At 39.3% G+C, this 27,914-nt stretch overlaps 1 protein-coding gene and 1 non-coding gene across 2 annotated transcripts in view; one reads left to right on the top strand and one right to left on the bottom strand.

The window, feature by feature from the left end:
* METAP1 (methionyl aminopeptidase 1) overlaps nucleotides 1–27,914 on the top strand; it is a 50,358-nt gene that overhangs the window by 715 nt on the left and 21,729 nt on the right. Inside the window, exons 3-5 of the mRNA XM_010848349.1 lie at nucleotides 19,585–19,636; nucleotides 25,146–25,258; nucleotides 26,203–26,263. Coding sequence (XP_010846651.1) covers nucleotides 19,585–19,636; nucleotides 25,146–25,258; nucleotides 26,203–26,263 — 226 coding nt within the window. The remainder of the gene's footprint in view (nucleotides 1–19,584; nucleotides 19,637–25,145; nucleotides 25,259–26,202; nucleotides 26,264–27,914) is intronic.
* On the bottom strand, nucleotides 15,741–15,812 carry TRNAE-UUC. The gene has a single exon. It is a non-coding gene; the product is annotated as a tRNA-Glu (tRNA).

The raw sequence follows: 27,914 nt of genomic DNA, 5'->3' as shown, positions 1-27,914 counted from the left end.
GGGCGCCCGCGGGGGTGGGGGCGCGGGCCGGGCGTGCTGCCTTGTGGGCTGGGGGCGGAAGCGGAGTTGCCCCGGGTCTCCCGACCGCCCAAGGGCGCCGCGTTTAGGAGCCAGTTCTCGACGCGCATCTTCTGACCAGGCGGGGGCTGCCAGGTGTGCGGGCTACGCGGGACAGGTGGGATCGCCGGGGAAGGGGCCAGCCCTGGCTGTGCGAGTCGCCACAGCTGCAGCTCCCGGCGGGGCTCTGGTCTTGGTCGGTGGGGGCTGCGGGGCCGGGTAGTCACTGTGGTCCTACGGGATTGGGGATCGAAGAGACCCGCTGGGCTTGGAGAAGGGATACCTGGGACGGTGGGGGCGCCGAGACGGGCAATGCTAGCTCCAGCCCCACCTACCTCTGTCCCTAGGTTTTACTACCGCACATTGACACTTAAGCAACTTTGGAGTTGCGGATGGAGAGGGAGCTGTGTAATTCATTCTTTTCCTTTGGCACTCAGAATTATTGATTTACAAAACCGTAAGGTAACAATATGAGTCACCTCAGATTAACTGAACTTCCCACTGAGCGAAAAAGACAGTTCCATTAAGGATTATGCTTTAAGGCCGTATTTTAATAAGTTTTGTGCAGTGGAGCAAAGCCAGCATTGAATGGTGTCCGGACTGAAACGTGTGCTGGTGTTTGTTTACTGAAGAGCCCTAGTGTTCCGGCTGCATTTAGACGCTCAGAGTTTTGGCCTGGCGGCATTTGTACGGGTTTTCGTTACAATCCAGTTTTGTTGAAGAGAGGCACGGGAATATTCAAGTACGAAATTGGTAGTGTCCTGCGGGGAGGAGAGCATGCACAACGAGTCTAAAGGCACCGACAGGGCCCTGTCCTTGCCATTGACTGAGATCTTGAACTAGTCAGGAGTATCTATCTGAGCTCCAGTCCCACCACTGTCCAGACGGGAAGATGAAGTTTTTACTAATGTATTTCACAAGGTTGTTCTGAGACCCAAAGTATCCAACGAATGTGAAATCTTAATAAAACAAAGGCAGTATTTTTTAAGGCTGGCAGTAGAGCGTAGCACATATGTATGCGTATATATACACAAATGAATAGAAGGAAAACATACATGAACAGTAAGCACAAATATAACTTTCAAATATAAATGTGTAAACATAAAGCTGTATGTGAAATGAAGATGTAAATAAAATCCCGGAGATCCAGCACTTGTAAGATAAGTTGTTGTAAAAGATCCTAGCAATGTTGTATTAGGACTTGTTTTCAGATAGGATATGATCCTTGACCTTGTTAGTATCATTTGGAAAAAGTTACACTTGGAGAAGTGTTGCTCTTTCTAAAAATAGCACTGGGACTTCTCAACATGCTGAACCTGGTCTGAGTCCTTTTGTTTCTTTAAAATAATTTTTAAATTCTGTGATTTGTTGAGGCCTGTGTGGGACCTGGACTTTAAAAAAAAAAATCCAGTAATTTGTTTTTGAAAATCATGTACTCTGAGTAGAATAATGTGGTGTTTTACGTTTTGCTTAAATTTAGTTGTCGTTTTATAATGTTACATGAAATAATATGTACAGACACTTGTTGAGATTCTGAAAAGATGCTGTGAAACTATACTCATCAAGGATAGGTGATACTCTCCTAGGCATGTATTATTTAGTAGAAAGGACATTGGCTCATTGGGGTTTTTGGGAACATGCCAACACATTTGTGAAAACATGCAGGGTATATTTAGTACAGTAGGTATTTCATGTTGGATTCTGCAGGTATATTTCTTGTTCCATTGTTATGCCTGTAGTTGAATATATCCTGACTGATGCTTGAAGCTCTCTCTCTTCATTCCTGTTGCTTCCTCCTTTAGTCAGTTTTTAAAATTTCTCACCAGTTTCTCTTAGTTCATTTCTCTATTGTAGTTTCCCACCTTGCAAGTAAACACTCACACACACTCACACACACACACACAAATCGAAGGAACAAAACCTTTCATGCAAAAGTTATTTTTCCTCTAGCATAGCGATCTGACTGTGCTTCTCCCCCACCTATAATGAATAGAATTGCCATTACTTGCAGGATTCTAGCCCCATAGTTAGGGCACCTCTTCTGAGTCCAGCTTTATTCTCTTGCTTTAACCAGAGTCTGTATTTATACTTGTTCCTTTACACGGAATATCACCTGTCTTCTGAAATCATAGATGTTCTTTCAGTCCCAGCTTGAGACCTTGTTCAATCACTAAGCCAGTTTCCACATTTATGATGAAATTGGGGCTTCTCCTTGCCACTTCTCTGATCATCTTCACTAGCAGTGGTCAGTCTTTTCTCCTTGCTTCTGTGGTCCCCAGGCTGATTGTCTGACCAGCTCGTCTTTGGGAATAAACTGTGAACAAAACTATAAGAACAGAAGTAAGTCTTTTCTGGTTATCCTGTCACACCACCTTATTTCCTTTATAACATTTTATACAGTCTGATCATTTGATTTTTGTTTATCTGTCTTTCAGTCAGAAGGTGAGCATCATGAATAAACTCTCACTGCCCTCTCCTCATTTCTCAACACAATGCTCTGCGTGTAATAGGAGGTCAATAAATGCTTGAGTCAAAAGGCAGAATAAAGAGGTGCATTCATGCATGCTCAGTTGTGTCCGACTCTGGGACCCCATAGACTGCAACCCCCCAGGCACCTCTGTCCATGGAATTTTCCAGGCAAGAATACTGGAGTAGGTTGCCATTTCCTCCTCCAGGGGATCTTCCCAACCCAGGGATTGAACACGGCTGTCCCACATTGTAGGCAGATGCTTTACCCGTCTGAGCCACCAGGGAAGCCAGAATAAAGAAGTAAACTGCCACAACTGAATCACAGTTCTGTTACTTACTAGCTGTGTGCTTTAGGCAGGTAATCTTTGTTTTTTGTTACAACCTTTCATTTTTTAACATTAATTATATTATTTTTGTTTGCTGGGTCTTTGTTGCTGCGCAGCAGCTTTCTGTAGTTACAGCAAGTGGGCATCTCATTGCAGTGGCTTCTCTAGTTGCAGAGCACTGGGTTTAGCGCACCCAGGCTTTAGTAGTTGCGGCTCCTGGGCCCTAGAACACAGACTCAGTAGTTGTGCACTGGGCTTAGCTGCTCTGTGGCTTTTGGAATCTTCCTGGACCAGGGACAGAACCCATTTCTTGTGCATTCGCAGGTGGATTCTCATCCACTGTACCACCAGGGAGGTCCCATTACAGCCTTTAAAATGGGGCTTTGAATAGTACCAACCTCAGGGTTTGTATGTATTAATGAAACACCTAGCGTAGCAATACATTTAATCAATGTTAGCTCTTTTTATCGTTATACTGTATTTGTGCTTAAGAAGATAGGAATGTCTTTACTTAAGATGCTTAATTTTAAGACGGTTTTTTGTATTTTAATGAGTAAAACCTATTTCACTTGAAATCAAGCTTTACAGGAGTTTGTGATGTTTCATGGTATTTCTTTATAGCTGTATCCGTCTTATTCAGTAGTAGTTGACTAGGTTTAATAGTAGCTTAGTAGTTTACTCATAGTCCCAAAGAGTTTGTAAGAGTTTTTTGAGGATGGAGGCTGTGCTGTACTCATTTTTGTATTTCTCGTAAGTACCTTGTACACAGTAAGCACTCAGTTCATTAAATGAAAGAAAAATGGTCATTAGGCCTGAGAAGGAAAGGCAAAGAGCAGTCAGGCCCTTAGTGAACACCCCAGGGCAGATACTATCTTGACTGTAGTTTAAAGGATCTGCAGAGAAGCACCTGAGTGATTTGCAGCCCTTCATAATGCGTAAGCACTTAAAAGGAAGAAGCCTGGGTTTGGAGTCTTACCTGGGTTTTTTGCGACCATGTCTTTGAGTAGGTTGTGTCCTGTTTTATAAGAGAGCGCTAATGATGCACCCTCCTTATAGTTGAGGTGAAGGTGAATAAGAGCGTGCAAAGCGCCTCAACACTGTGTTCAGTAAATAGTGTTGTTGCACATGCCTTATGTCTACTACCATTGTAGCTAGCCATAAGGAAGGTTTAAAATGTTTGAGGAGGAGTCTTATTTGTTATGAACGTTTTGCACAAATTCTTGGAATAGGTTCTTTCACAGAAGTAGTGGCCATGTAAAGTGACTGCCTGGATCTTCAGTAAGAAAATGAGTGGGTGGGCATCTCGTATGTTGGAGTGGAAAAGTGAGGAAAGATTTGCACTTCCAATATGTAGGTCTTTGAAATGTAGCCCTGTCCTTTAAAACACTTTCTCCTTTGATAACAAAGTTCCTGACATTCCTAGGGATTTTCTTAAAATTCCTTACATTACCTCACACTATTTCTAGATACTGCTGTAAGATAGCAATATCTAGTTGTGATTTTTTTTCCTTAAAAATAACTTTTATTGTAGAAAAATTAGAAAATACAGGTGAAAGGTTGCTTGGTGATAATTTCTGTAAGTCTTTTGATGGGTAGTCTTACATTTATGTATTCCTACATACACTCATGTGCGTATACTTGTATGCATTTTTATCAAAATGGCTTGATCATATACATAATCTTAGGGAATTTTCTCTCTTTTATGTCTTAAGTAATACATTTGGAATGTGTATAATGGCTCCATTTACATTATCCTTTGTAATGGCTGAATAATATTTTATGTGATAGATGTACTGTCCTGTATTTACTCATGTATGGTTGAATTTACTCTCTTTTTAATTTTTTAGCTGCTGTTTAACTGTTTTGCAGTAAACGTTCTTGTGAAATTTTAAATCATTTTGATTACTTGAGAGTATAGAGTAATGGTGGGGCTGGTATATAAACCAAGGATTGAACCCACCTTGAGGTGCTGGTAGTTCTCACAGTGTAGTTAATGGATTATTAATAGTTTGAGAACCTCCTGGTGGAGATCTCCTTTAACTGACATGCTTGTATTATAAATGCTTATGTTGGAGTCTTGGCATGAATTATATTTTTATTGTAGAACTTGTAAAAAGCAAACATCATTTGGTTGGTAGATAATCAAAAGTTTAACCAATCTTTAACTCTGAGTTACTGTTTTAGAGATTGAAGGGCTATTGGAAGTAGATATGAGCTTATACTGTTCATATAGTTTGTGACAGAAGTGTTAGTCACTTATTTTTTTCTTCCTTTTTTTTTGGTGAGTCTTTTTCAGGTTTGGCATACTTGCACAATATTTAGTTTGGTCTTAGTTAATTTGGTGGGGATGACAAACACATAAGCCTGTGGCTAAACACATACCCAGCTCTAGATAGGAGGGAGAAGCAGTAGCGTGGTGACTCCTGTATAAATGAGGAGTTGTCCCTGGTATTAATAGGAAATCCATTTAGTAGATGTAACATGGGCAGGAATGTGCTATAGAGCAACCGTTGAGATCTCTCTCCATGTTAAAGTTCTAATGAAACAAAATATAGGTATAGCCATCCTCTCTGCTTGATCTTGAACCTTTCTTGACTCAGTTTTAACATGAAGCATGTGCTTATTCATGCTTGGTCAGCTCAACAATTGTAAATCTTTTTTTTTTTTCCTTTGATTGATATCAGCCTTGGGTCTGACTTTGAATAAAGAACAGTTTAACACACCCAGTAAGCTAGGTCCGCCTTTCTCAGTGTGTGTATTTAGCTGCAATAGTTGAACGTGGGACAGGGACCTCTGAAATGTCCTCTCAACTGTTCATTGCAAATGATTTTTCTTTTTGTGCACTCTTCACAGTAGCTAAGTTGTGGAAACAACATGGATATATAAATGGGTAAATATAATGTGGCATAAACATATAATGGAATACTAGGCAGTTTTAACAAAGAAGGGAATTTTGCAGTGTGCCACAACATGAATGAATCTGGAGGACTTTGTGCCAAGAGAAATTAGCCAATCATCAAAAGTGACTACACTTAACACGAGGTACCTGAAATTGTTTAAATTCATAGGCTCAAAGAGTGGAATGGGTGAAGGGGGAAATAGGGAGTTAGTAATCAATAGGCATTTAAGTTCAGTCCTGCAGATGGATAAGCTCTAGAGATCTGTTCTTTAGCATTGTACCTATATCGACACTTAAAATTATTAAGAGGATAGGTCTCATGTTAAGGTGTTCTGACTATTCTTTTTTAAAAGTTCTGTTTTTTTTCCCCCCCCCCCAGTAATCTGTCTGTTTTATAGCCAGGTTCAGTGGGGACTTCTTCCTGATATACCAGAGCTCTGTGGTGTCTGTTGGAAGGCATTCCTAAAATCCCTGTCATGGGGTCTGCTACTGTGGCCTTTGTCTAGGTCATAGGCTCAGGCCTCTCAAGAGTGGGTAGGGTATAAGTGAGATTTTGTGACTTTAGCAATTTTCTTATCATAAAGTGGCAGGCAACAGAGATGTTTCCATCTCTGTTGAGAACTTGTATTAATTGTTCCTGCCTTGATAAAAGGTGCAAAGGGGCAGCCCTTTGCATCAGATTCTGAAGGTTGCCCTGCCTTATCAATCAAGCCATGAGCTCAGATCATTTAGTAAAATAGGTAAGTTGTAAATGCCATTAGGTTTTAGATGTAACATGACTTCTTCCCCCCCTCTCTGACTGGGCATTTATTTTCTTACTGATTATTTCACTAACGGGTACTAGTGATGGGCTTAACTATTTGAATACTGATAACCTTGCATAGTTCACTACTAAAATGTAGAGGAAAATAGAAATGGAGGTATTATGTGATTTAATATTGCTTTTGAATTGAGGTTCTTAAGTACCTTAAAATCAGGATCTGTACTTTTTTTTTTAAAACTCATTTGTTTTTATTAGATGTTGAATAGAATAAAAAACTAACAGTAAGTCAACCACAGTATCTAAAGAAACATGGTACAGTAAATGCATCTGTATTTAACCACCTGAATTATTAAAAAGAATATATTAATGAAGCAAGTAAAACCAGAAAGCACCTATGTGTCTCTCACCCTAGAGGTACTCCCTGTTCTGAGCTGCCTTTATCATTCATTTGCTTTTCCATGTATTTGATTCCTTAGATACGCATTGTTTCGTTTTGATGTTTCTGAAAGTTTTATAAATCATTGCACGTATTCTTCTGCAACTTGCTTGCTTTATATTCTGTTCTTGAGATTCACCCTTGTTGCGTGTCGCTCTCGTTCTTTCATTTTCATTGCTGTATAGTATTTGTGAATTAATGTATCAGTTTATTCATTCCTTTGTTGATGGAAATTTGGGTTGTTCTAGGTTTTTACTATTATAAACAGTACTACTCTAAACATTCTTGTACTTAGCTCCTGATGCCTATGTGCAAGAGTTTCTCTTGGGTATACAACCAGGGGAAAAGTTCTTGGGTCATGGGTTATGTATGCATTCAGCTATGTTTTGACTGAGCCAGAATTTTTTCCAGTGTGATTGTGCTTATTCTCCCATTAGGAGAAACTTTATATTGTTCCATATCCTATCTAGGACTTGACATTAATAGACATTTTTGGATTTTGCCTGTTGTGTTACTTATGAATAACAACATTTGTTGGGCTATTTTTGCATCTGCAAACCTGCTAAAATTTACTGTCCTCAAGAGGCCAAGAGGTTACTTGTATGGACAGGAAGTACTTAAAAAAAAAAAAAGTTAAATGACCTGGAGGTGCTAAGTGAAAGTATAGACAAGGAATTTTTTTCTTTTAATTATTTTATAACTTGATTGAGTATCCCTAGCTTTTTACTGTGATGATTTTCAAACATAGAAAAGTTTAAAGAAGAGTCTTATAACTAATTGCAGTATACCGTCACCTACATATTTTGCTCTAATTGCTTTATTTATGAGTTCTTATGTGTATTGCATTTGTATATGTATTAGTTGAAAATTTTTGAGTCACAGACAACATGACACCTTACCCATTCATTACATGGTTACATGTAACCATCTTCAGCATGTATCTTCTAATGACAGGGATATTCTTTCTTACTTATTAATACAGTACCATGATTACCTGTAAGAATATTGCCAAGAATTCCCTAATATTTCCTAATAGTCAATCCTATTTGAATTTATCAGTTATCTCCTGAACATCTTCAGTAGTTGTGTTCTTGGTTAATTTTGGAACCAAGATCCTTTCAAAGCTCACAAGTAGCGTGTGATTGTTACATTTCTTAGTATAGAACAGTCCTTTCATCTTTATTTTCATGATGTTGGCTTTTTGAAGAGACTAGTCAGTTGTCTAACAGAGTGCACACGTTCTTGGTTATCTGATTATTTCCTCGTAGTGTCTCTAAGTTGTTCTTTTATCCCCTGTCTGTTCTGTCAGGATTCACTTGACAGGACTCGTGAGTGATGCTGTGTGCTTCATATTCTGTCACATGAGGAGGCGCTCCTAAATGTGATCGCTTGGTTAGGAGGTGCTGCCTGCTCACTGTATGCTGTTTTTCACTTTGTAATTAACTACCTACCATAGCGCCTTTGAAGGACAGTGGATTCTGTGTCCTTTTGACCTTCCTCCAATAGTTTCTGATTGTTCCCTAGCTCTCTGGCCCAAGACAAACAAGGTTTACCTTGCAGCTTCCCTGTCCCAGATCTGGAATCCAGCCTGTCTCCAATGAGCCCTTGTTTCTGGTAGGAATGTCTTTAGAAATCTAGTTCTGCCTGCTCAGTATGCTCCATACTGAGCCACTGCCTGGAGTCCCTGCCTCGAGAAGAAAGGTACTGAGATCTTCAAGAAAGTGTGCTGATGGCTCTGGAGGACACAAATAAAACTGCTAATGGGCAGTTTTTCAAAGCAGCGTAATAAAAAGGTGCAAAATGGTATAGATAAGGTCCTAGAAGGCCTTCTGCAGGAGAGGTTAAGAAATGGATTTGGGTACACTGGAAAAAATAAATAAAAAGGTAAGTAAAAAGGTATCTGTTAGCAAGGAGGAGAGGACATTCTCTCCAGGGGAAGGATGTTTATGGAAGTAGGAGCAAGCTGAGGCATGTGTGTTACAGCAAGTAACCACAGCCTTGCAGTGGTGAAGAGTCTGAGTACAGAAATACAAGGAAATAAAATGATTGTTAGCAGGGCCAGAGACTTTGTATTCCACTGAGTATATTTTTTTTAAATGTAAATACCTCCATTTGTTTTTTTGTTATAAAAAGCAGTGCATGATCTTTGCATAAATTTAAAACAGAAGTGTTTAAAGTAAAAGCTGTGTCATGATTGTATCCTAAGAATGTGTTACAGTTTGGTTTATTATCTTTTCAGACTTTTATATATTTATTACATAGAGGTTAAGAGCATGGAAACTGTCTCAAGAGAGCCTGCATTTAAAACCTAGCTTTGCCATTAATGAGCTGTGTGGGCTTTTTTTAACGTGTTAATTTTTCTGTGCTTCAGTTTTCTCATCTGTTAAATAGGAAATAATAGAATCTACCCTGTAGAGTTGTGAGGATTAACGGTGCATATAGTACTGCCTAAATCAGTGCTTGGCATACGGTCAGCATTCATGTGTTACTTGTTGTTTTTATGTTTTTGAAACAAAACCAGAATCATTGTTTTGTATAACATACAGCTTTGTAACTTAACTTATTTAAAAATGAATTTCTTTTTTCTACAGGTAAAGAACACATAGAGACGTTACTATCCTAACCATTTTTATGGGTACTTTTCAGTGGTGTTTATTATATTTGCATTGTTGTAGAACATATCTCAAGAACTTCTTTAATCTTGCAGAACTGAAACAGCTCATTAAACAGCTCTCTTTTGCTTGCTCCACGCAGCCCTGATAACCACTGTTCTGCTTAACTTGTGGAGAACAGCATGAGTATTTTAAAAGAAACATTTTCCAGGTGATTCGAGGACCTGTTCAGGACTGAGAACCGTATTACCCCATATCAGCTCCTACAACTTGGTAGATATCTCTTGGTGTTAAGAAAAAGTGGGGTAAAAACTTAACCATTCTAGTTTTAGTAGGTACTCTGTAGCCAGTGCTTTGGTGCAGTGAAATAGGTGGAAAGCAGGGTAGTGAGACAAAGCGCTGTCAAAGAAGTGCTGAATAAATACATGTGCCCTGTTGTTAGGCATGGGGTGGGATGAGGTATGGTGTGGACACTTTATGAAGGTAGCATTTGTAACAGACTGAAGGGATAGGTTAAAACTTGTGAGGACAAGATGTGAATATGAGTGTCAGGAACAGATAGACGAGGTCGTGCAAGGGAAAGGACAGTGTGGTATTCTCTGGGGGAACTCTCATCCTAGTTTAGTTAGGTTGTTGGTACATTTTTCAGAGATAAGGAAGGAAAGGTTGCTCAGGTAAGAGTCAGAGGTTGATTCTTCATGGTGTGGAGAATAAGTCACTCACGGGTTTTGAGTGGTCCTAGTCAGGTAAAGAAATGGGAGAAGAATGAGATTGTGGTATAAGGAAGGAACAGTGTTCAGTCTTCAAGAGTTACTAGGAGGCACAGAATGTACTTGATGCTGTCAGGGGTCTTGAAGACTGTGCCCTTGTTACTTCATGGCCTCAGCAAGTAAGAGGATGGCGGGTGTCCTGAGAAGTATTTATTATGAATACTTTGATTCCTTCATTTCCTCAAATATTCATATATTTTGAAATACAAATCTTTAGCTAGGTAAGCTGTTTTGTGAGACAGTTCCTCAGTTTATTTAATGAGAATAATCCTATTAGTCCTCTTATTAAAAAGGTGGGATTTGATGTAGGTCTCACAAACCAAGTACAAAACACTCTGAAATCCTCTGAGGAAAATACAGGGCTATTTATTTGAATAGCTGCTTTTCAGTGAATGTGATGAATTTCAGCATGTTTATTAATGGTTGATGATAGCTACATTGAAATTTTAATTGGGAGAGAAATTGACATGGTTTGACATTGATCCAGTGCACTGTAAGCTTTAGAACACCAGGTAGTCTGAAAAATGTAAAACATGTTCTGCTTTTTTAGGAGTAAGTTGATAATCTTGTTAATCCCCACCCCCCCGCCCCGAAATAGAATCAAGGAGGGTTATTTCTAAATCTTGGCAGTTTTTCCATAGCTGTGACTTTTTAGAGTAGATATGAAAAGAAAATAGTTTACCATGAATACTTAAGGTGGGAACCAAAACTTAACTGTTGGTCTTTGCACATCATCTTGGGCTTTTTACTTTCCCCAGTATGAAGTGACAATCAAGGAGAATCATTTTGAAATATGGTTCCTTTAAAAAACTTACATTGCTTTTAGTTGGTTCACAGTTTATTAGAGAATCAAATTAAGAGAGATCACCATGAAATAGATTATTAATTGAATTGTAGAGGCAGTACATGCTAAAGGGTTTAGAGGATGTGTCATTTCTCACTGGGGAACAGGAGGAGTTTTACAGAAAACGTTGTATTTAAAATCATTTGTTGTTATCTTCTGAACTCTTGAAGGAAAGTATGATTTGAATGGAGAGGAGGAAGGCATCTGATTATTGAAGCTTAATTGCTTTGAAAGATAAGATATGTATGAAATTGGGCATAGGTCAGAGTGGTACCACCTCCTGCTCCTGTCCCAGTCAGAGCCCCTCTTTTTCTGTTTAAATACTAAAGAGTTCTAGATTTCTTTTTACAAGAGTTCTGTGATCAGTAGGGGTAAAAAGAAAAACTTGGCACCTACTCTGATACACTCCAGATGGTATGCATTTGCAATTAGAATAAAAAATTCTTTGTTTATTTAAAATTCAAGAAGATTTGATGATTGAATTTTTGGATGTTGTCATGTTGTAAATAACATTACCTTCTGAATGGAGAAACTTGGAATAGTCAACAAATAATGCTGAATGTTTAGATGTGCCCACTGTAAGAGGTGAGTCACAAGAACGACAACATTAGGAAGGATGTGAGATTGATGAGAAAAGAAGGAATAACATGATTGTCTTTGCTGATGCTTGCCTGACAAGCCTTGTTCACCATAAGGTGACGTCCCCCAGGAAGAGGTTGAAAGAGACGAGCTGTGTATTTTGGCCACTGGGGGGATACCCAGTTGTGGAGCAAAGAGCAGGCTGTCCAGTTGGTCACACTGTGAGCAGAAAGTATAAACACATTGCCTTAATGCTGTATTAATTGGTTTAAATCTACTTTAAGTGACAAGATGCCTTAACTCAGAAAACAATTTGTCTTTTAGAGAGAATCTTCCTGCAGCTGGAAAACGGCATTCAGCTTAAAATACTGGCTGTAGAAAAGGAACTTAAATATATGTGCACTGGACATTTTAGAGATTATGCCAGTTATTATGTATTCAATATGGCTTTGATTCTTGAAAACACATGCATATGGCTTAGAAACAAATATTCTAATACCAGGTATCTCTTAACCTGGTGTTAGTTTTTCAATTGTTACTGAGAAATCGACAGAACATTGAATAAGTTTAAGGTATTGTTGTACAGTCACTAAGTCGTGTCCGACTCTTTGTGACCCCATGGACTGTAACCCGCCAGGCTCCTCTGTCCATGGGATTCTTACTGGAGTGGGTTGCCATATCCTTCTCCAGGGGATCTTCCCAACCCAGGGATTGAACCCAGGTCCTCTGCATTGGCAGGCGGATTCTTTTTACTACTGAGCCACTAGGGGAGCCCATTAAGGTATACAACATAATAATTAGATATTGTATACTTTGTGAAACAGTTACTACAATAAGTTCAGTTATTGTTCATCACCTCACAGTTTCAGTTTTTTTCCCTTGTGATGAGAACTTTTTAAACAACTTTCAAATATACAATATTGTTAGCTATACTCATCGTGTTGTACGTTATATCCCCAGAATTTGGTTTTCTTTCCACCACTTTAAACTGATTATTTTGGCATTCAATTCCATATCTCTAAAAGACATGGTGTATTTCTCTGTCTCGATTATTTGGTTTAGGCCTTGTCACTAGGTTTCCTGTGATGGAGGAAGAGAGTTTGGCAGTTATACTCCTCACATGCCATGTGGCTCTCTTCTGACTTGTAAAGTGGTTTTGAGTCATGTAGTCTACTTGCCACTTAATAGTTGTGTGACCTTGGGCAGGTAGGTCATTTAGTGTGGCTCAACTTTTCTCATCAGTAAAATGAGTACTGTATATATAGTATCTACTTCATAGGATTCTTAGGACTTAACATATGTGAAGTAGTTGGAATAGTGACTAGCACATAGTAGGCTCTACATAAGTATTATGTATTATTGTTACGGTATAATTACTTTTCCTTCCTTGTACAACTCCATTCACTTAGCTTTCTGTGTAGTAAGTCCCCCTACATACGAACCTTGGAGAGTTGCAAACTTTAAAAGATATGAACGTATGTTTGCACGTCCAGTTGTGTTTAAATTCATGTGTCTGGTTGTCACATGCGTCCTCCACACGAGGCTGTGCTTTTGTTTACTTTACTGTAAAGTACTGTTGCCATGCAACATCAGGAGATTACTAATGAAGACCTGATGGAATCGGAGGCCCAGAGAAAGGACCAAGAGAGACAAGAGGAAGAAGTAATTGAAGAACCAAAGAGATTCACAACATGGGAAATGGCAAGGGGATTTTCTTTATTTGAGGAGGCGCTGTTAGTTTTTGAGGCATAGGACCCAAACGAAGAACGGTACGTGAAGGTTGCAAAATGCCGTCCAGTGTTCCGGCTTGTCTGTGATAGGAAAAAAAAGAGATACTGCCTAGACATTGCTGGATTGTAGTTTTAAGAGAGTAGATAGAACTGAAAACATCAAGGAGCCAGAACCTGTGCCATCCGTGTCAAGCATGAGTGAAATTGCAGCTTCCCTCCGTGCTGCTGCTGGCGACCGTTCCGCTCTGCGGTCTCTCGCCGCCGCTGCCTCCTTGTCAGTAACTCTTGTTGCGCGTTTACTCAGTGCCCGCCCCTGTGTGCCAGCTGTTGTTCTGTACTACTGTACTTTTCAAGGTACTGTGCTATAAGATTAGAAATGATTTTTTTGCATTTTTTGTTTTTTTTTTTTTATGTATTATTTGTGTGAAAAGTATTATAATCCTATTACAGTACAGGACTGCATAGCTGATTGTGTTAATTGGGTGCTTGCGCTAACTATTGGACTCACAAACCTGCTCTTGGAACGAACTTGTTTGTATATAGGGGGCTTGCTGTAACCTGTAGACGTTTTGTAGATAATCTTTATCAAGCTGAGGAAATTCTCTTCTATTTTACTGAGAGTTTTTATTATGAGTGGTGGCTGATTTTTGTTTCCAACCGTATTGTGGATTTTTGTTTCATCTTGCACTTATGTTACCTTCTGCTTTATGTATTTTGAAGCTCTGTGGATATATACAATTTAAACTGTTATATCATCTTAGTTATTTGACCTTTTAAAAAAATCATTACGTAATTTTCCTCTTTATCCTTAGTAATTTTCTTTGTTATTGTCATACTGGTCCTGAGGCTCTGTTTTTTATTTTTATTATTTTTTTAATCTTTTCTGTGTTCAAATGGGATAGTTCCTTTGGTCTTTTAAGTTCACTGAATTTTTCCTGTCATCTCCATTATGCTACTGGATGCTGCTGCTGTGCTTAGTCAGTTGGGTCTGACTCTTTGTTGGTAACCCCTTGGGCTGTAGCCTGCCAGGCTCCTCTATCCATGGAATTCTTCAGGCAAGAATACTGGAGTGGGTAGCCTTTCCCTCCTCCAGGGTATCTTCCCAACCCAGGGACGGAACCCAGGTCTCCTGCATTGCAGGCAGATTCTTCATCAGCTTAGCCACCAGGGAAGCTTGGCTATTGTATTTTTCTGTTTTATAATTTTCATTTGGTTTTTCTGTGTATCTTTGGGAATATTTTCTTTTTTCCCATTGGTATAAGAGTGTTTTTGGTTGATTGTTGGAGCGTTTTAATAATAGCTGCTTTAAATTCTGTCAGTTAATGCCAACATTGGTGTCAGCTTAGCACTGGTGTCTGTTGACTCACTTCCCTTATAAATTGAGATTGTCTTGGTTCTTTATATGCTGGATAATTTTAGATTGTATCCTGTGGGAAGTTTTGCATATTATGAAATCTCGAGTCTTGTTTAAATCTTGTGGAGAATGTTGATATTTTGAGTTTTAGCTGGCCACTAACTCATCTGGTTAGGTTCAGCCTGCAAGTCCTGACCTGCCTTCTTTGGTTCCAGTGTCCGTGCAGTTTTCAAAGCCTCTGCAGCGCCATTCACATCTGTCCCTGAGACCTGAATGATGGTCTCTGCTAGTTCTGTTCTCACACACATCAGTAGTTCATATTATGAACAACGTGATGGGGTCATTTTAGGGAGCTCCTTCCTTGGGAATTCTCGTTTTTGGTCCTCTGGCCAGAAAGCTGGGGTTGTAGGTACCTACCTTTGCTGTATGTCACAACTGTGCCTTTGTCTGGGCCAAATGACAGGAGGACACAGACAGAAGAAAGTAAAGGGGTTTGGCCCCATCCTGTCTGGACTGCAGCTTTACTGATGAAAGAGATACCTCCTGCTCAGCACTTTGGTTCCTAAACTCTCATGTGTTGGGTTCACTTGGGGTTTCGGGTGTGAGAGGACAGGGACGAGAAGAGAAGGTGGGCTGTACTCTGAGCACTAGGGGTTGCCTTTTCTGTTCCTTGAGCCAGAATTGGAAGGCTTCTGGACCACTCTGTGTGCCCTGGTGCTCACCTCCATGTTACTCCTGGTGATTTGGGTGGGGGAGGATGGTAAACTCATCGCCAGCTCAGTGGTTCCTCCGAACTCCACGAAGTCCATGAGTCTGACTTTTGTCTCCTTTGCAGCGTGGCTCCTGATGTCTCTGCTCAGTGCTATTCTGTGGCCATGCCGCCTAGCTGGTGGGATCTTAGATCCCTGGCCAGGAATGGAACCTGACCCACGGCGGTGAAAGCGCTGAGTCCTAACCACTGGACCACCAGGGAGTTCCCAAGCTCAGTGTTTTTTAAATTTAAAAAAACAAAACAAAACAAACCCAAACCTGCCTTCCTATTTGCTTTTGCATCTGCATAGCGTATAACTCTGCCCAAGGTTAGTCACAGGTTGTGCTCACACCCCTTGAACTGGCACGCTGTTTGTTGTTCTTGGTGTTCTTTGCTGCTTTGGCCGGAAAGTCTGTTCAAACTTGAGGTTGTTCCCACTCTTGGACCCCTTCTGTGATGTGCAGGTTCCCTGAACAGTGGTGCTGGGCTGTACCTAGTCTCTCAGTTGTTTCTGACTCTGAGACCCCATGGACTGTAGCCCGCCAGCCTCCTCCTGGGATTCTCCAGGCAAGAAGACTGGAGTGGGTTGCCATGCCCTCCTCCAGGGAATCTTCCCAATCCAGGGTCAAACCCAGGTCTCCCGTACTGTGGGCGGATTCTTTACCGACTGAGCCATGAGGGAAGCCGGAATGGTGATGCTCATTAGCTACAAAGCCCACAGTCATCACTAGCTGCCTAATGGCCGTAAGTTTTCATCAGCTAAGAATTCAGGGCAGGGTTGATGCACACATTGAAGGTATATAGGTGTACCATCTTTTCAAATTCCAAATTTAAATTGCTTTTAAAAATAATAAAATGGATAATAATTAGAATTGAGCACTTGTTATTGACCACACATTTTTACACAGTTTTCCCTACGTTACAGTTGAGGAAAGTGGGGCTTAAAGATATTAAGATTTTTTCCTCTATGTTGTACAACTTATAAGTGATCAAGCTAAGGTACAGGTCTGACCTCAAAGTCCATGATTTTTGCCATTGCCTGAAACTTAGTTTAGAAAGTCATGTGAGTTTTAAGTTGTTCCTACTTATAAGCCCTTTATGAAGTATGTATTATCCTTAGTAATAAGCAGGCGGTGGATTTTTTGTAACATTTTAAATGCTTCTTTTACCTCTCCTCTCTGATGTTCTTTCCCCCTCCCTTTCTTGATTTAAATTGGTATGTAAACTTCTGTGTTCTCTAAATTGAATCAGTTGGGATAGAGATGTTATTTTATTTAAGGAAATATGCGTCAGCTTCTGTGAGGGTAAAAAAAGATGCTGGGTGAGGCAAAAGTATTTTGTTCACATAACCTATTTAGAAAAGCTTTATAAATAGGTTGTATCAGGTTGCCAATTATATAAAGGAAGATCTTATTTTGTAATTTTGATGTGCATAAATTTAGTTACCACAGATTAGTTAAAACCAGTCTCCCAACCACACAGGTAATGAGGTGAAGTACATGAGACTTTACCGCTAGCTATTCATTCCTCAGATGACCTTGGAAATCACAGCCCTGCATCTTGATTAGTGAGCGACTGGCCCCTCTACTTTTTTCAAAGCCTGTCAGTGATTGGTCCCTGGGCATCTGTCACTTGGTTCTCTTGTAGACAGCAGAGCCTGTAGTTGCCTAGCTTTCTTGTTCTCCAGTGATAAACTTATATGACACTTTACAAAAATGAATCATTTGAAAGAAGGAATTGGCTAAGAGGAAAATGCAACAAAGAAACGCTAGGTGTTACTGCTGGATGTGAAACCTAAGTGGAACATAAATGGAATTGTAGAAGAAATAGCTGGCTGTGGGGATGTTGACCGAATGAATGCCCACCATTCTAGAGACTCTAGGCATGCAGTCAGAGGAACTCAGAAACAGGCTGGTTATTATAAATGAGGAAAATGATTGTGATGAAAGGAATCAATAATGTCTTCAGGGAAGGAACATCAATAAAAACTTTACATTAAAGGAACTCTCAGAGGTATTGAAAGTACAAAGAATACAATTTGGAAGCTGTTGCAAACCTAGAAAGTATACCAAGCATGAAAAAGATGCTCACTCCATCTGCTGAGTTATTCAGTGAGAAGAAGGCACACAAGTTTAGATTAGTCCTGATCAGTTTTTTTTCAACATCTTATTTATTTTTAATTGAAAGATAATGTTTTACAGTATTGTCTTGGTTTCTGCCGTACATCTGATAAGTTTTTGAATAAAAAAGTAAAATACTCTAATTTTCAACATATCTAATGTTTTAAATTACAGTATACTAAACAAATTTTTCAAGTTTCCTGTATATTATAACCTAGAGTAAGAGAGTTTTTAATGTTTTGGCAAAAAGTTTTAAAGATCATGAAACAATTTTCTGGTTGATTTTGAAGGTTGCTTTTTATGGTTACAGATTGTACAATGGTTTTTAATGGTTCTATACTACTATGCATAGCAAGGATTGCCTGTATTAAAAGCCAGTGTTTTGGAATTCTTCAGAACCATTCTGTGTACTAATAGGAGTTTTAATTTTGGTTTTGTTGATGGAGATCAGGGATGCATAACCAAGTTATCAGGTTGTTCTTTTGTTTAAAACCCTTTCATGGCTTCCGTTATCATTAGAATAGAGCAGACTCTTCAGTGTGATCTGACCCCTGCCTCTGTATTTAGTTCTTGTGTTCTACCTCTTCTGTGTATTTTACTTTTTAGCCCTTAGGACTTAGGAAAGTGAAAGTGTTAGTCGCTCAGTTGTGTCTGACTCTCTGTGACCCCATGGACTGTAGCCCACCAGGCTCCTCTGTCCACGGAAGTGTCCAGACAAGAATACTGGAGTGGGTCACCATTTCCTCCTCCAGGAGATTTTCCGGACCCAGGGAGCGAACCTGGGTTTCCTGTGTTACAGACAGATTTTTTACCATCTGCGCCATCAAGGAAGCCCGTAGGCTTCCTTAGGATTAAACTATGTATTTAATCGTGTAATTAGCCATGTAATATTTGCCTCCAATGGACCTGTATTGTTTACTACTGAATGCCCAGCACCTGTGTACATATAAACATATGCACACACGTCCATTCATTCATCCATTTCCTTCTCCAGTATCAATATACAGTGCATGTTATACCTGCAGGGCACTCTGTACATTATATGTGCATAGATATATTTTTTCCTGTGGAGAAGAATGGTTACTTTCCCAAGATTCTCAAAGGATTCAGTGGTCTGAAAAAGTCAAGTATTGCACTATAGGAATTGATACAGTGAAATGAATACTCAGCCTAGATGGTATCATTAAACATTAAAGATGTTCAGTTTCCAGTCTTAAACTGCATTTGAATATTTGGACATATAAGATATTATATATAGCCCTGAACAAGCATTTAAAACTACTGCATTGTCTGTAGAACATAAAATTCATTTTAAAAATTCTTATCTGTGTTGGGATATACTAACATAATAGTGATAGATGATGAACTGGGTATCAAACTACTATAAATCATGGAGGAATATGTAAATTTTTCCTCATTTTTTTTTCCTCCTAGTGTGTGATTCAGAGAAGGCAATGGCACCCCACTCCAGTACTCTTGTCTGGACTATCCCATGGACAGAGGAGCCTGGTAGGCTGTAGTCCATGGGGTCGCTAAGAGTTGGATATGACTGAGCGTTTTCACTTTCACTTTTCACTTTCATGCTTTGGAGTAGGAAATGGCAACCCACTCCAGTGTTCTTGCCTGGAGAATCCCAGGGATGGGGGAGCCTGGTGGGCTGCCGTCTATGGGGTTGGGTCACACAGAGTTGGACACGACTGAAGCGACTTCAGCAGCAGCAGCAGCAGCAGCAGCAGTGTGTGATTGCTCCATTGGTTCAGGGTTCTTTTCAAATACTTCAAAATAATTTGGTAACATAAAATTGAAATATAACAATGACTAAAATGTTTCCAGTTAAGGAAGGTGACACTGATTTTCATGTTTGTTCTTTTTAGGAATGTTTTAAAGGAAGTTGGGCAACTCACAAGTTACTGCATAAGAAAGCAAGTAAGTAAAGTTACACATCTCTATACTGTTTTTCATAGAAGTGACTTCTTGCAGTAGACAAGAATTCTTACACCTCTGTAAGTGTGTATTTGAATGTTCTGACAGTATATAATCCCAGAAGCTAGAATTAGGGCAATTTTGTGCTTTGTGGTGTTCAATCATGTAAGTAAAATGTGACTGAGTAATACCTTTGTTAATGTTTTATTGCATATGTACCATGAAAACACGAGATGGTTGCTACGATAGTTGGATTGGCTTGACCAGTACCAGAGAATGTCCTGATCTTGGCATCTGGCGCCCACTCTGTCCTGTACTTCAAGCATTTGCGTGTTGCAGGCAGGGGCGCAGGAGCTCCATTTAATCAGATTGCTTTTGTTTTTGTGTAGTGTCCATTTCAATTGCTTTGTCTAACTCAGAATTGTATCACTTTGTTTTTTTTGGTGTTTTAATGTTATTACCTGTAGCCTGATGTTTAATTTTCTTTTTTGAAGTTCCTTTGTGAAACACCACAAAGTGAAACTATTGGCTACTTTTTTAGCTATTGCTGTCAGCCACACTGATCTATCACTGATTCAAGTCATCTTTCCTGCTTTGGCAACTCATCCTATAAATTTAAGCCTTTAGGGTGGCTAGCTCAAGACAACTCATCACAATTACTTGAAAATTGACAAGGGCTTTTTGTTCTTATAGCATTGCCATCCTCATGGATGAAGGACTGGCAGATGGTACATGGTTCTTGGTATAAGGTTTCTTTTTCAACTTAACTGATTTTGGTATTTTTAGTTCATCTACTTTATATTTTTAAGGAATTTGCTGATTTAGTAAAGTTTGGTAGATTGTTTTATATTTATATACCTTCAAAATCTCATTGAGATCAATTTAACCACCATTTGAAGGAAAAGGAAATAAAAATTTAAAAAGACATTCTGTGGTTATAGAAAGTGAAGTCTGCATTTAGTGGAAGTGCTAAGGCTATTGTGGGAGGAAATATGGTTAGAGATGAGGAAAAGTGATTGTGAGTAAATGAGTTTAAAAAAACATAAATGACAGGATTTGTTACCTCAAAGGGTAGAGATAGGTTTAAATATGCCACTTTATTTTATTTACTCATACTTTAAATACTGTGCATCAGATGTGTTAGGTAATTTTAGAGCTCTTTGAGCCAATTATTAACATTTATTACCCAGGAACTTCTGGAGGAAGGCATGGCAACCCACTCCAGTATTCTTGCCTTAAGAATCCCGTGGACAGAGAAGCCTGGTGAGCTACAGTCCATGGGGTCACAAAGAGTCGGACATGAGTGAGAACCTAGCGTGCTCGCAGGCACCCAGGAACGTAAAGCATAGGGAACTGAAGGATTGAGGTGAAAGAGTATGCTACTAAAAGAACTTGAAATGAGTCTCTTCTCCAAGTGTTTACCAGCTCAGTGAAGTGTGCTTGTTTCTTCAGTATTGGGTTTCTGAAGATAGGACTATTTTATTATGACTTATACTACAAGACAGTTAAACAGCTGGTGTTCCCGAAGTAATTTTTACTGTATTGGACTGAAACTACTTGTGTTTTATGTACATCTCTGGAGTTTAGTATGATGCCGTGTTTCAGATTGTGCCCTCTTGGATCTGATGGGATTAGGTTCACTGGGTGAGCCTAATATTCTTGGTCCCTTTGGGTGGTGTTGGGTAGAGTCAGCCCTCAGGTGGCCAGTCCTGTATTTTTCACACCCTAATAACCATAGTGGGTGACAGTCTTAGAGGAGGGGATGGTGTGGGGAAACATGATCTCCAGAGCTAAGGAGAGTATTGAGAAAGGGAATAGGGGAAAAAAGAAATAAGAGCTAGGGTTGGGCTGGGAAGCAACCAGAGCGGCTTAAAAGATAGCTCCTTAGTCCAAGAAATAATAGTGAGATAACATAGCAAATAGTTCTGTGTACTGATCTCTAATTAAAGATGACTGAGTCGTATTTATGTTCATGTGGCATAATGGTCTGTAATTTGCTTTTATATCTTTGACTGGATCTGGCATTAGAGTAATCCTGGGCTCATAAAATGGGAAATGTCTCCTCCCCTTCTTTTTTCTGGAAAAGGTTGTGTAGTATTGGTATTATTTCTTCAGAAAATGTTTGCTGGAGTTCGCTAATGAAATAGTTAGGACTTGGAGGAGTTTTCTTGGTTGCAGAAGTTAATGAGGCCTTAGGAAAGTTCCAAATGTGAGTTAAAGAGCAACATTTATTTTTCTTGTGTCCTAGGGAAGAAGACCACTTGGCTGTAACATCTTGGAAAGCCTGATGTTACAATGGCTTTAATGCTGATGCTTGAGTGCATTTTTCCTATGCATACCTACTGCCAGAGTTTACGTAGTATTAGCATTTGCCTTTGGTCTGATCTGTGTAAGTTGTAGCACTTCACATCTCAATACTGTATTAGTATATACTTTTACACTTACCACTAACACACTTTCTTTGTCGCCGATTTTCCTAAAGTAAAAAGGTGGATGTGTTTGACAAGTGTCTTTTGAATAGCCAAAAATGTGGTATAAAAACTCACTTAAAAAAAGAGCATCTCTATGGGAATTCTCTGGTGGTCCAGCTGGACACAGTGCTTTCGCTGCCGTGGCTGATGTTCAGTCCCTGGCTGGGGAACTAAGATCCCCACAAGCCACGTGGCACAGCCAGAACAAACCAACCACCTCTAAATAATACTTTTTCTTCTACTCTTCTGCCCTTCCAAGCTAGTGTGCTTGAGTTTTGGATTGTACAGGGAAGAGGTTAGGTAATATTTCAGAACTGGTTGCAGCAAGCTTTGTGAGCATGGATTACCCTAAGCCTCACCTCCAAACTACCGAAATCATGGGTTTCTTGTGAGGGTTAAATGGGCAGTAATTAGTAAGTGCTCAGCAGCCATTTATCAGGAGAACTGAGTCAGGATTGTGGTCAGAAAATTCTGTCCCAGGCAGAGCTTAGATACGGGCAGTTTTTTGTGAAATCTGACTGGAGGAGGCCACGTGTTTTAGAGAAAGAAGAATGTGATGTGTAATACTTGAGATCTGACCTTGTACGAATCGGGTTCTCTCCGACACCACCTGCAGCTTACCTGGCCCTGTTGCATGGTGATGTTTGAGAGACAACTTACAGGTGTTTTTTTTGCTGGCCTATGCTTTCACAGTCTTTGTGAGAAGAGCAGTTAATGTGCAATTTTGTTACCAACCCCCAGTCCAATTTCTGTTTATTGGATTTCTGTTACGTGTCTAGGACTTAGGGGCTTAGATCAAATTTATCCTTAAATAGTTTAATTTATTTTGGAAGAATGACTTTCCCTAAGTAAATTACACCTAGAGATTAGAAAAGAACTTGCCATATGTCATTCTTGTCTAGCTAGCTTTTGGGTTATAATGCTTGTTTGAGGTCTGCTTTGAATTCTCTTGAAAATTGATTGTGGACAGTTCAGAATCCAGATCAGTAGGAAGCTTTGAAAGGTTTTACATCCTTCCTTTTCCCTGCATTCTCCCTTGGAATATGTTAAAGCAGAAAGCCTGCATCTTGATTGCTATTCTGTGCTATATTTCTGGTGAAAATTATTCTTGAGTTTCATAATTCAGACAGAAGCACTTGGTGCTATCACAGCCAAAGCAGGTTATCAGGCCTGCATTTAAAACTATTTTCTATAATGTTTGGGGGCTTCCCTGGTGGCTCTGACGGTAAAGTGTTTGTCTGCAGTGCAGGAGACCTGGGTTCGATCCCTGGGTCAGGAAGATCCTCTGGAGAAAGAAATGGCAACCCACTGCAGTACTCTTGTCTGGAAAATTCCATGGATGGAGGAGCCTAGTGGGCTACAGTCCATGGGGTCGCTAAGAGTTGGACACAACTGAACGACTTTACTTTCACGTCACTATAATGTTTAACCCCAGTGGCAATGAATAGAGTCCATTTTTGTCCTGGAATGAAAAACAGCTTTCCTATTGACATTAGCATTCACAGAGGCTTTCTTGAGCTTCATAGGGGAGAAAAATACCTAAAATTCAGTAGCGTAGTAGAGCTTTTCTTTCTCTTTTCTCTTCTTATTCTTTTCTATTCTTTTACTTCATATGTACTATTATAATTATATTTTCTTCCAAAATAATGTGAATGGATTGGTTGTATTTTTACATTCTTGTCAATTGCACATCAAGGGTCTTTCACGCCTAAGTTGACCACGTGCTTTGTGGAGAGAATACTCTACTAGTAAGCAGCATTTCCACATTTCTCTGCCCATGTGAACCAAAATTCCCCCGTTCCTTCATCTGTAAAATGAGAAAATGAGACTAGATTATCTTTCTCTGTTGTTGTTGATAACTTTAGTCACCATGCTGTACATTATATTCCCAGGACTGACTGACCACATGACTGGATTTTTGTACCTTTTGACCACCTTCACTCATTTCACCATTCCTCTTTGGCTTAAAATATCTATTCTCCCATTTTGTATTTTAGATAGATCACTTAAAGGGGAGTTTTTTCCCTAAAATTATTTGAAGCCTGACTTTTAAAAGGAAAAGATTGGTATGCATTGAGAAGTATATAGGCTGTTACTTGGTGTGGGAGGGATTTGAATTCCTGCTGTTTAAAGTCTCAGGTTAGTAGTTCTATTTTAGTTTGTAGATAGAGCAGTGTGCTCAGATACCATTGAGGGTATGTTCTGTGTGAAAAAGATTTTAGGTGCATTTCAGTTAATGCAGCATTATATATTATTAACTAACCTGGGTTTATTAACTAACCTGGGGTCTTTGGTTCTTATATTTCTAATGAATTTTCAGTAACTTTTGATTGATTATTCCCTCCCCTTATCTTTGCCTTTTCCTACTCCCTTCTATTACTCCCTTACATATTACTACTTTTCTAAAATTTTTTTACTGTGATATAGTTCTACTTTAATTTAATATAGTTCTTCCTTCTGTTACCTCCTTCCTGAAAAAAAGCAGACGATACTCATAAAATTTTCAAAGCAACTAAAAATGTTTACTTGACAGTCTGTCATCAGCTAAGTGAGAAGTTGTTTTTTTTTTTTTAAACTTTAAATTTGCTTGGGGATTATTTAGAATCTGTTCTTTTAGTAAAAGCATGGAACCCATTTCATAATGTCTGCCCTCAGCTGGGAAGTTTTGACTAGGCTCATGTTTTATATTTCAAAAAACAGGCTTCCTGTAAATTGACATTGTAGAGAGAATGCATTTAGCATTTATTTGAGAAAAGGAGTTTGACCACGTGCTGTTCCTATTCAACATTGTGTAAAAACTGATAATATGTTTAGTTTGGGCTTTTTCTCCCAAGACACTTAGATCTTTCAGGAGGCAGAGGGTTGTGGATAGAGCAAGAACATAGTATTTTGGGGATTCAGGTTAAGGTGGAAGTTTGCTTGATTTTGTGCCTGGGCTCTTTGGCTTGGCTTTCAAGTATGTGATTGTTAAAAATATGCTGCTGCTTAGTGGCTTGAGTGCTGAGGCATTTCTTTCTCTAATTCATCCGTCCATCTCCCAGAAGATGAAAAGGCCAAGCGAGAAGTGTCTTCCTGGACTGTAGAAGGTGATATCAATACTGATCCATGGGCAGGTTATCGATATACTGGAAAACTCAGACCCCATTATCCACTGGTGAGTAAATAAGGTAATAAAAATTTAATATTTTTTTAAACCAGTCTTCATAATTTTCAGTTTCCTAAAAATGGTTCTTATAATTTGTATTCCGATTCTGAATCATGTGCTTAGGATTAAGGTTACATTCTAGCTTTTTAGCTTTCATGGTATGTTGTTTACAAGTTAGTAGGGATAATTGCCAGTCATGAAGCAGAAGAAATTTTAGATTAAGGATCAAGACTTCCTTAATTAAAAAAAAATGAGGTAGAATAGATATTTTTAGGTCAGGATAATGGGAGTATATATTACTACTATTCTAAAATTTTTTTACTGTGATATAGTTCTACTTTAATTTAGATAAGACTTTTCTGCCCCTCTTGCTCCTTCCTGTGTTTTTGGCGGACTGACTTCAGAGTCTTAACCTCGGAATTGATTTAAGTTGAAATTTGTCATTCTGAAATATTTAAATTCTTTTTACTGTTGTCTTTTTATTAAAGAAGTACATCTTTAATTTTTAAAATTTGGAAAAATGTAAGAAAGTCTCTTTAATCGTAGTTTCCAGAGATAATGACCAGGAACATAACGGTGCACATTTACTTCGAGACAACATTTCGTTATTGCTTCGGTTCACGGATTTGTTTGGAACAACACAGGCGCCTCCCCTGTCTGTGTGCAATCACAGATCTTCAGTGCCCTCTGGCACTCTCTCTGTCGCTTACATGTTCTGGGAAGGGGCATGACAGTAGCACCAGGAAAGTAAAGCTCAGTCCTCACGAAATAGACATGTTGTGATATTTAAGATGTCCTGTAAAACTTTTTTTTTTTTTCATTTAAATGAGATGAATGAACTTTTTTATTTGGTATTTATCCCCCCACTTTTATTTGCATTGTTAGTAGATTTTAATAATGAAAGTTACTTTCACATTTGAATCGGATCCAGCTAACTTCTTTGTTGTTTTCAGATGCCAACAAGGCCAGTGCCAAGTTATATTCAAAGACCAGATTATGCTGATCACCCTTTAGGTAAATTCTGCTCTGCTGTTTCTTCATATTTTCAGTTTATGAGCTTGATGACTACTGCAAAGGAAAAGAGTACTTTTTTAGTAGAAAATTTTCATTGCTGCATTTCTAGTATTTTTTTTCCAAGATAAACTAGAATATTTGAATTAAAAATTCTTTCCTCACACTAGAAATCTAATCAGTTCTGAAGACATTGTTTATATAGCTGTTAAAGGCTACATCCAACATAATACTGTATTTTGTGTTGTTATATCAAATTCTAGCTTTTAAAAAAAAGTTATTTTAACATGTTCTCCTGCCTTAATTAAATAATATCTGTTTACATAAAAGCAGATGGTGGAGGTCCTGAGTGCATGCCTAACTAAAGATTCTGTATTGTAGCAGTAATAGAAATAGTAGTAATGGGATGATAATAATAGTAATAGTGATGCTGATGATTCTATAATTGATACTTATTTTTTCATAACTGTGTGTCAAACATTGTGTCAACTTCTTTACGTGTATTACTCCATTTTATACTTTGAGCACTCCTGTGGTGGGTTCTATTGTCTTCTCCATTTTATATTAATTATAGTGAGACACAGAGAAGATAGGTAATTTGCAGCATGGTGGTGGTTTAGTTGAGAAGTCGTGTCCATCTCTTGCAGCCCCATGGACTGTAGCCTACCAGGCTCCTCTGTCCATGAAACTTCCCCAGGTGAGAATACTGGAATGGTTTGCCATTTCCTACTCCAGGGGATCTTCCCTCCCCAAGGATTGAACATCAGTCTCCTGCATTGTAGGCAGATTCTTAACACTGAGCCACCAGGGATGCCCAATTGGCAGCATCAGTTCAGTTCAGTTCAGTCACTCAGTTGTGTCCGACTCTTTGCGACCCCATAAATCGCAGCACACCAGGCCTCCCTGTCCATCACCAACTCCCGGAGTTCACCCAGACTCACGTCCATCAAGTCAGTGATGCCATCCAGGCATCTCATCCTCTGTCGTCCCCTTCTCCTCCTGCCCCCAATCCCTCCCAGCATCAGAGTCTTTTCCAATGAGTCAACTCTTCGCATGAGGTGGCCAAAGTACTGGAACTTCAGCTTTAGCATCATTCCTTCCAAAGAAATCCCAGGGCTGATCTCCTTCAGAATGGACTGGTTGGATCTCCTTGCAGAGTCCAAGGGTCTCTCAAGAGTCTTCTCCAACACCACAGTTCAAAAGCATCAATTCTTCGGCACTCAGCCTTCTTCACAGTCCAACTCTCACATCCACACATGACCACAGGAAAAACCATAGCCTTGACTAGCTGGACCTTTGTTGGCAAAGTAATGTCTCTGCTTTTGAATATGCTATCTAGGTTGGTCATAACTTTCCTTCCAAGGAGTAAGCGTCTTTTAATTTCATGGCCGCAGTCACCATCTGCACTGATTTTGGAGCCCCCAAAAATAAAGTCTGACACTGTTTCCACTGTTTCTCCATCTGTTTCCCATGAAGTGATGGGACCGGATGCCATGATCTTCGTTTTCTGAATGTTGAGCTTTAAGCCAACTTTTTCACTCTCCTCTTTCACTTTCATCAAGAGGCTTTTGAGTTCCTCTTCACTTTCTGCCATAAGGGTGGTGTCATCTGCATATCTGAGGTGATTGATATTTCTCCTGGCAATCTTGATTCC

This window comes from Bison bison, unplaced genomic scaffold (assembly GCF_000754665.1).
Source record: "Bison bison bison isolate TAMUID 2011002044 unplaced genomic scaffold, Bison_UMD1.0 scf7180017864263, whole genome shotgun sequence".
Taxonomy (NCBI): Eukaryota; Metazoa; Chordata; class Mammalia; order Artiodactyla; family Bovidae; genus Bison; species Bison bison.
This window is presented reverse-complemented; position numbering and strand designations above follow the sequence as displayed.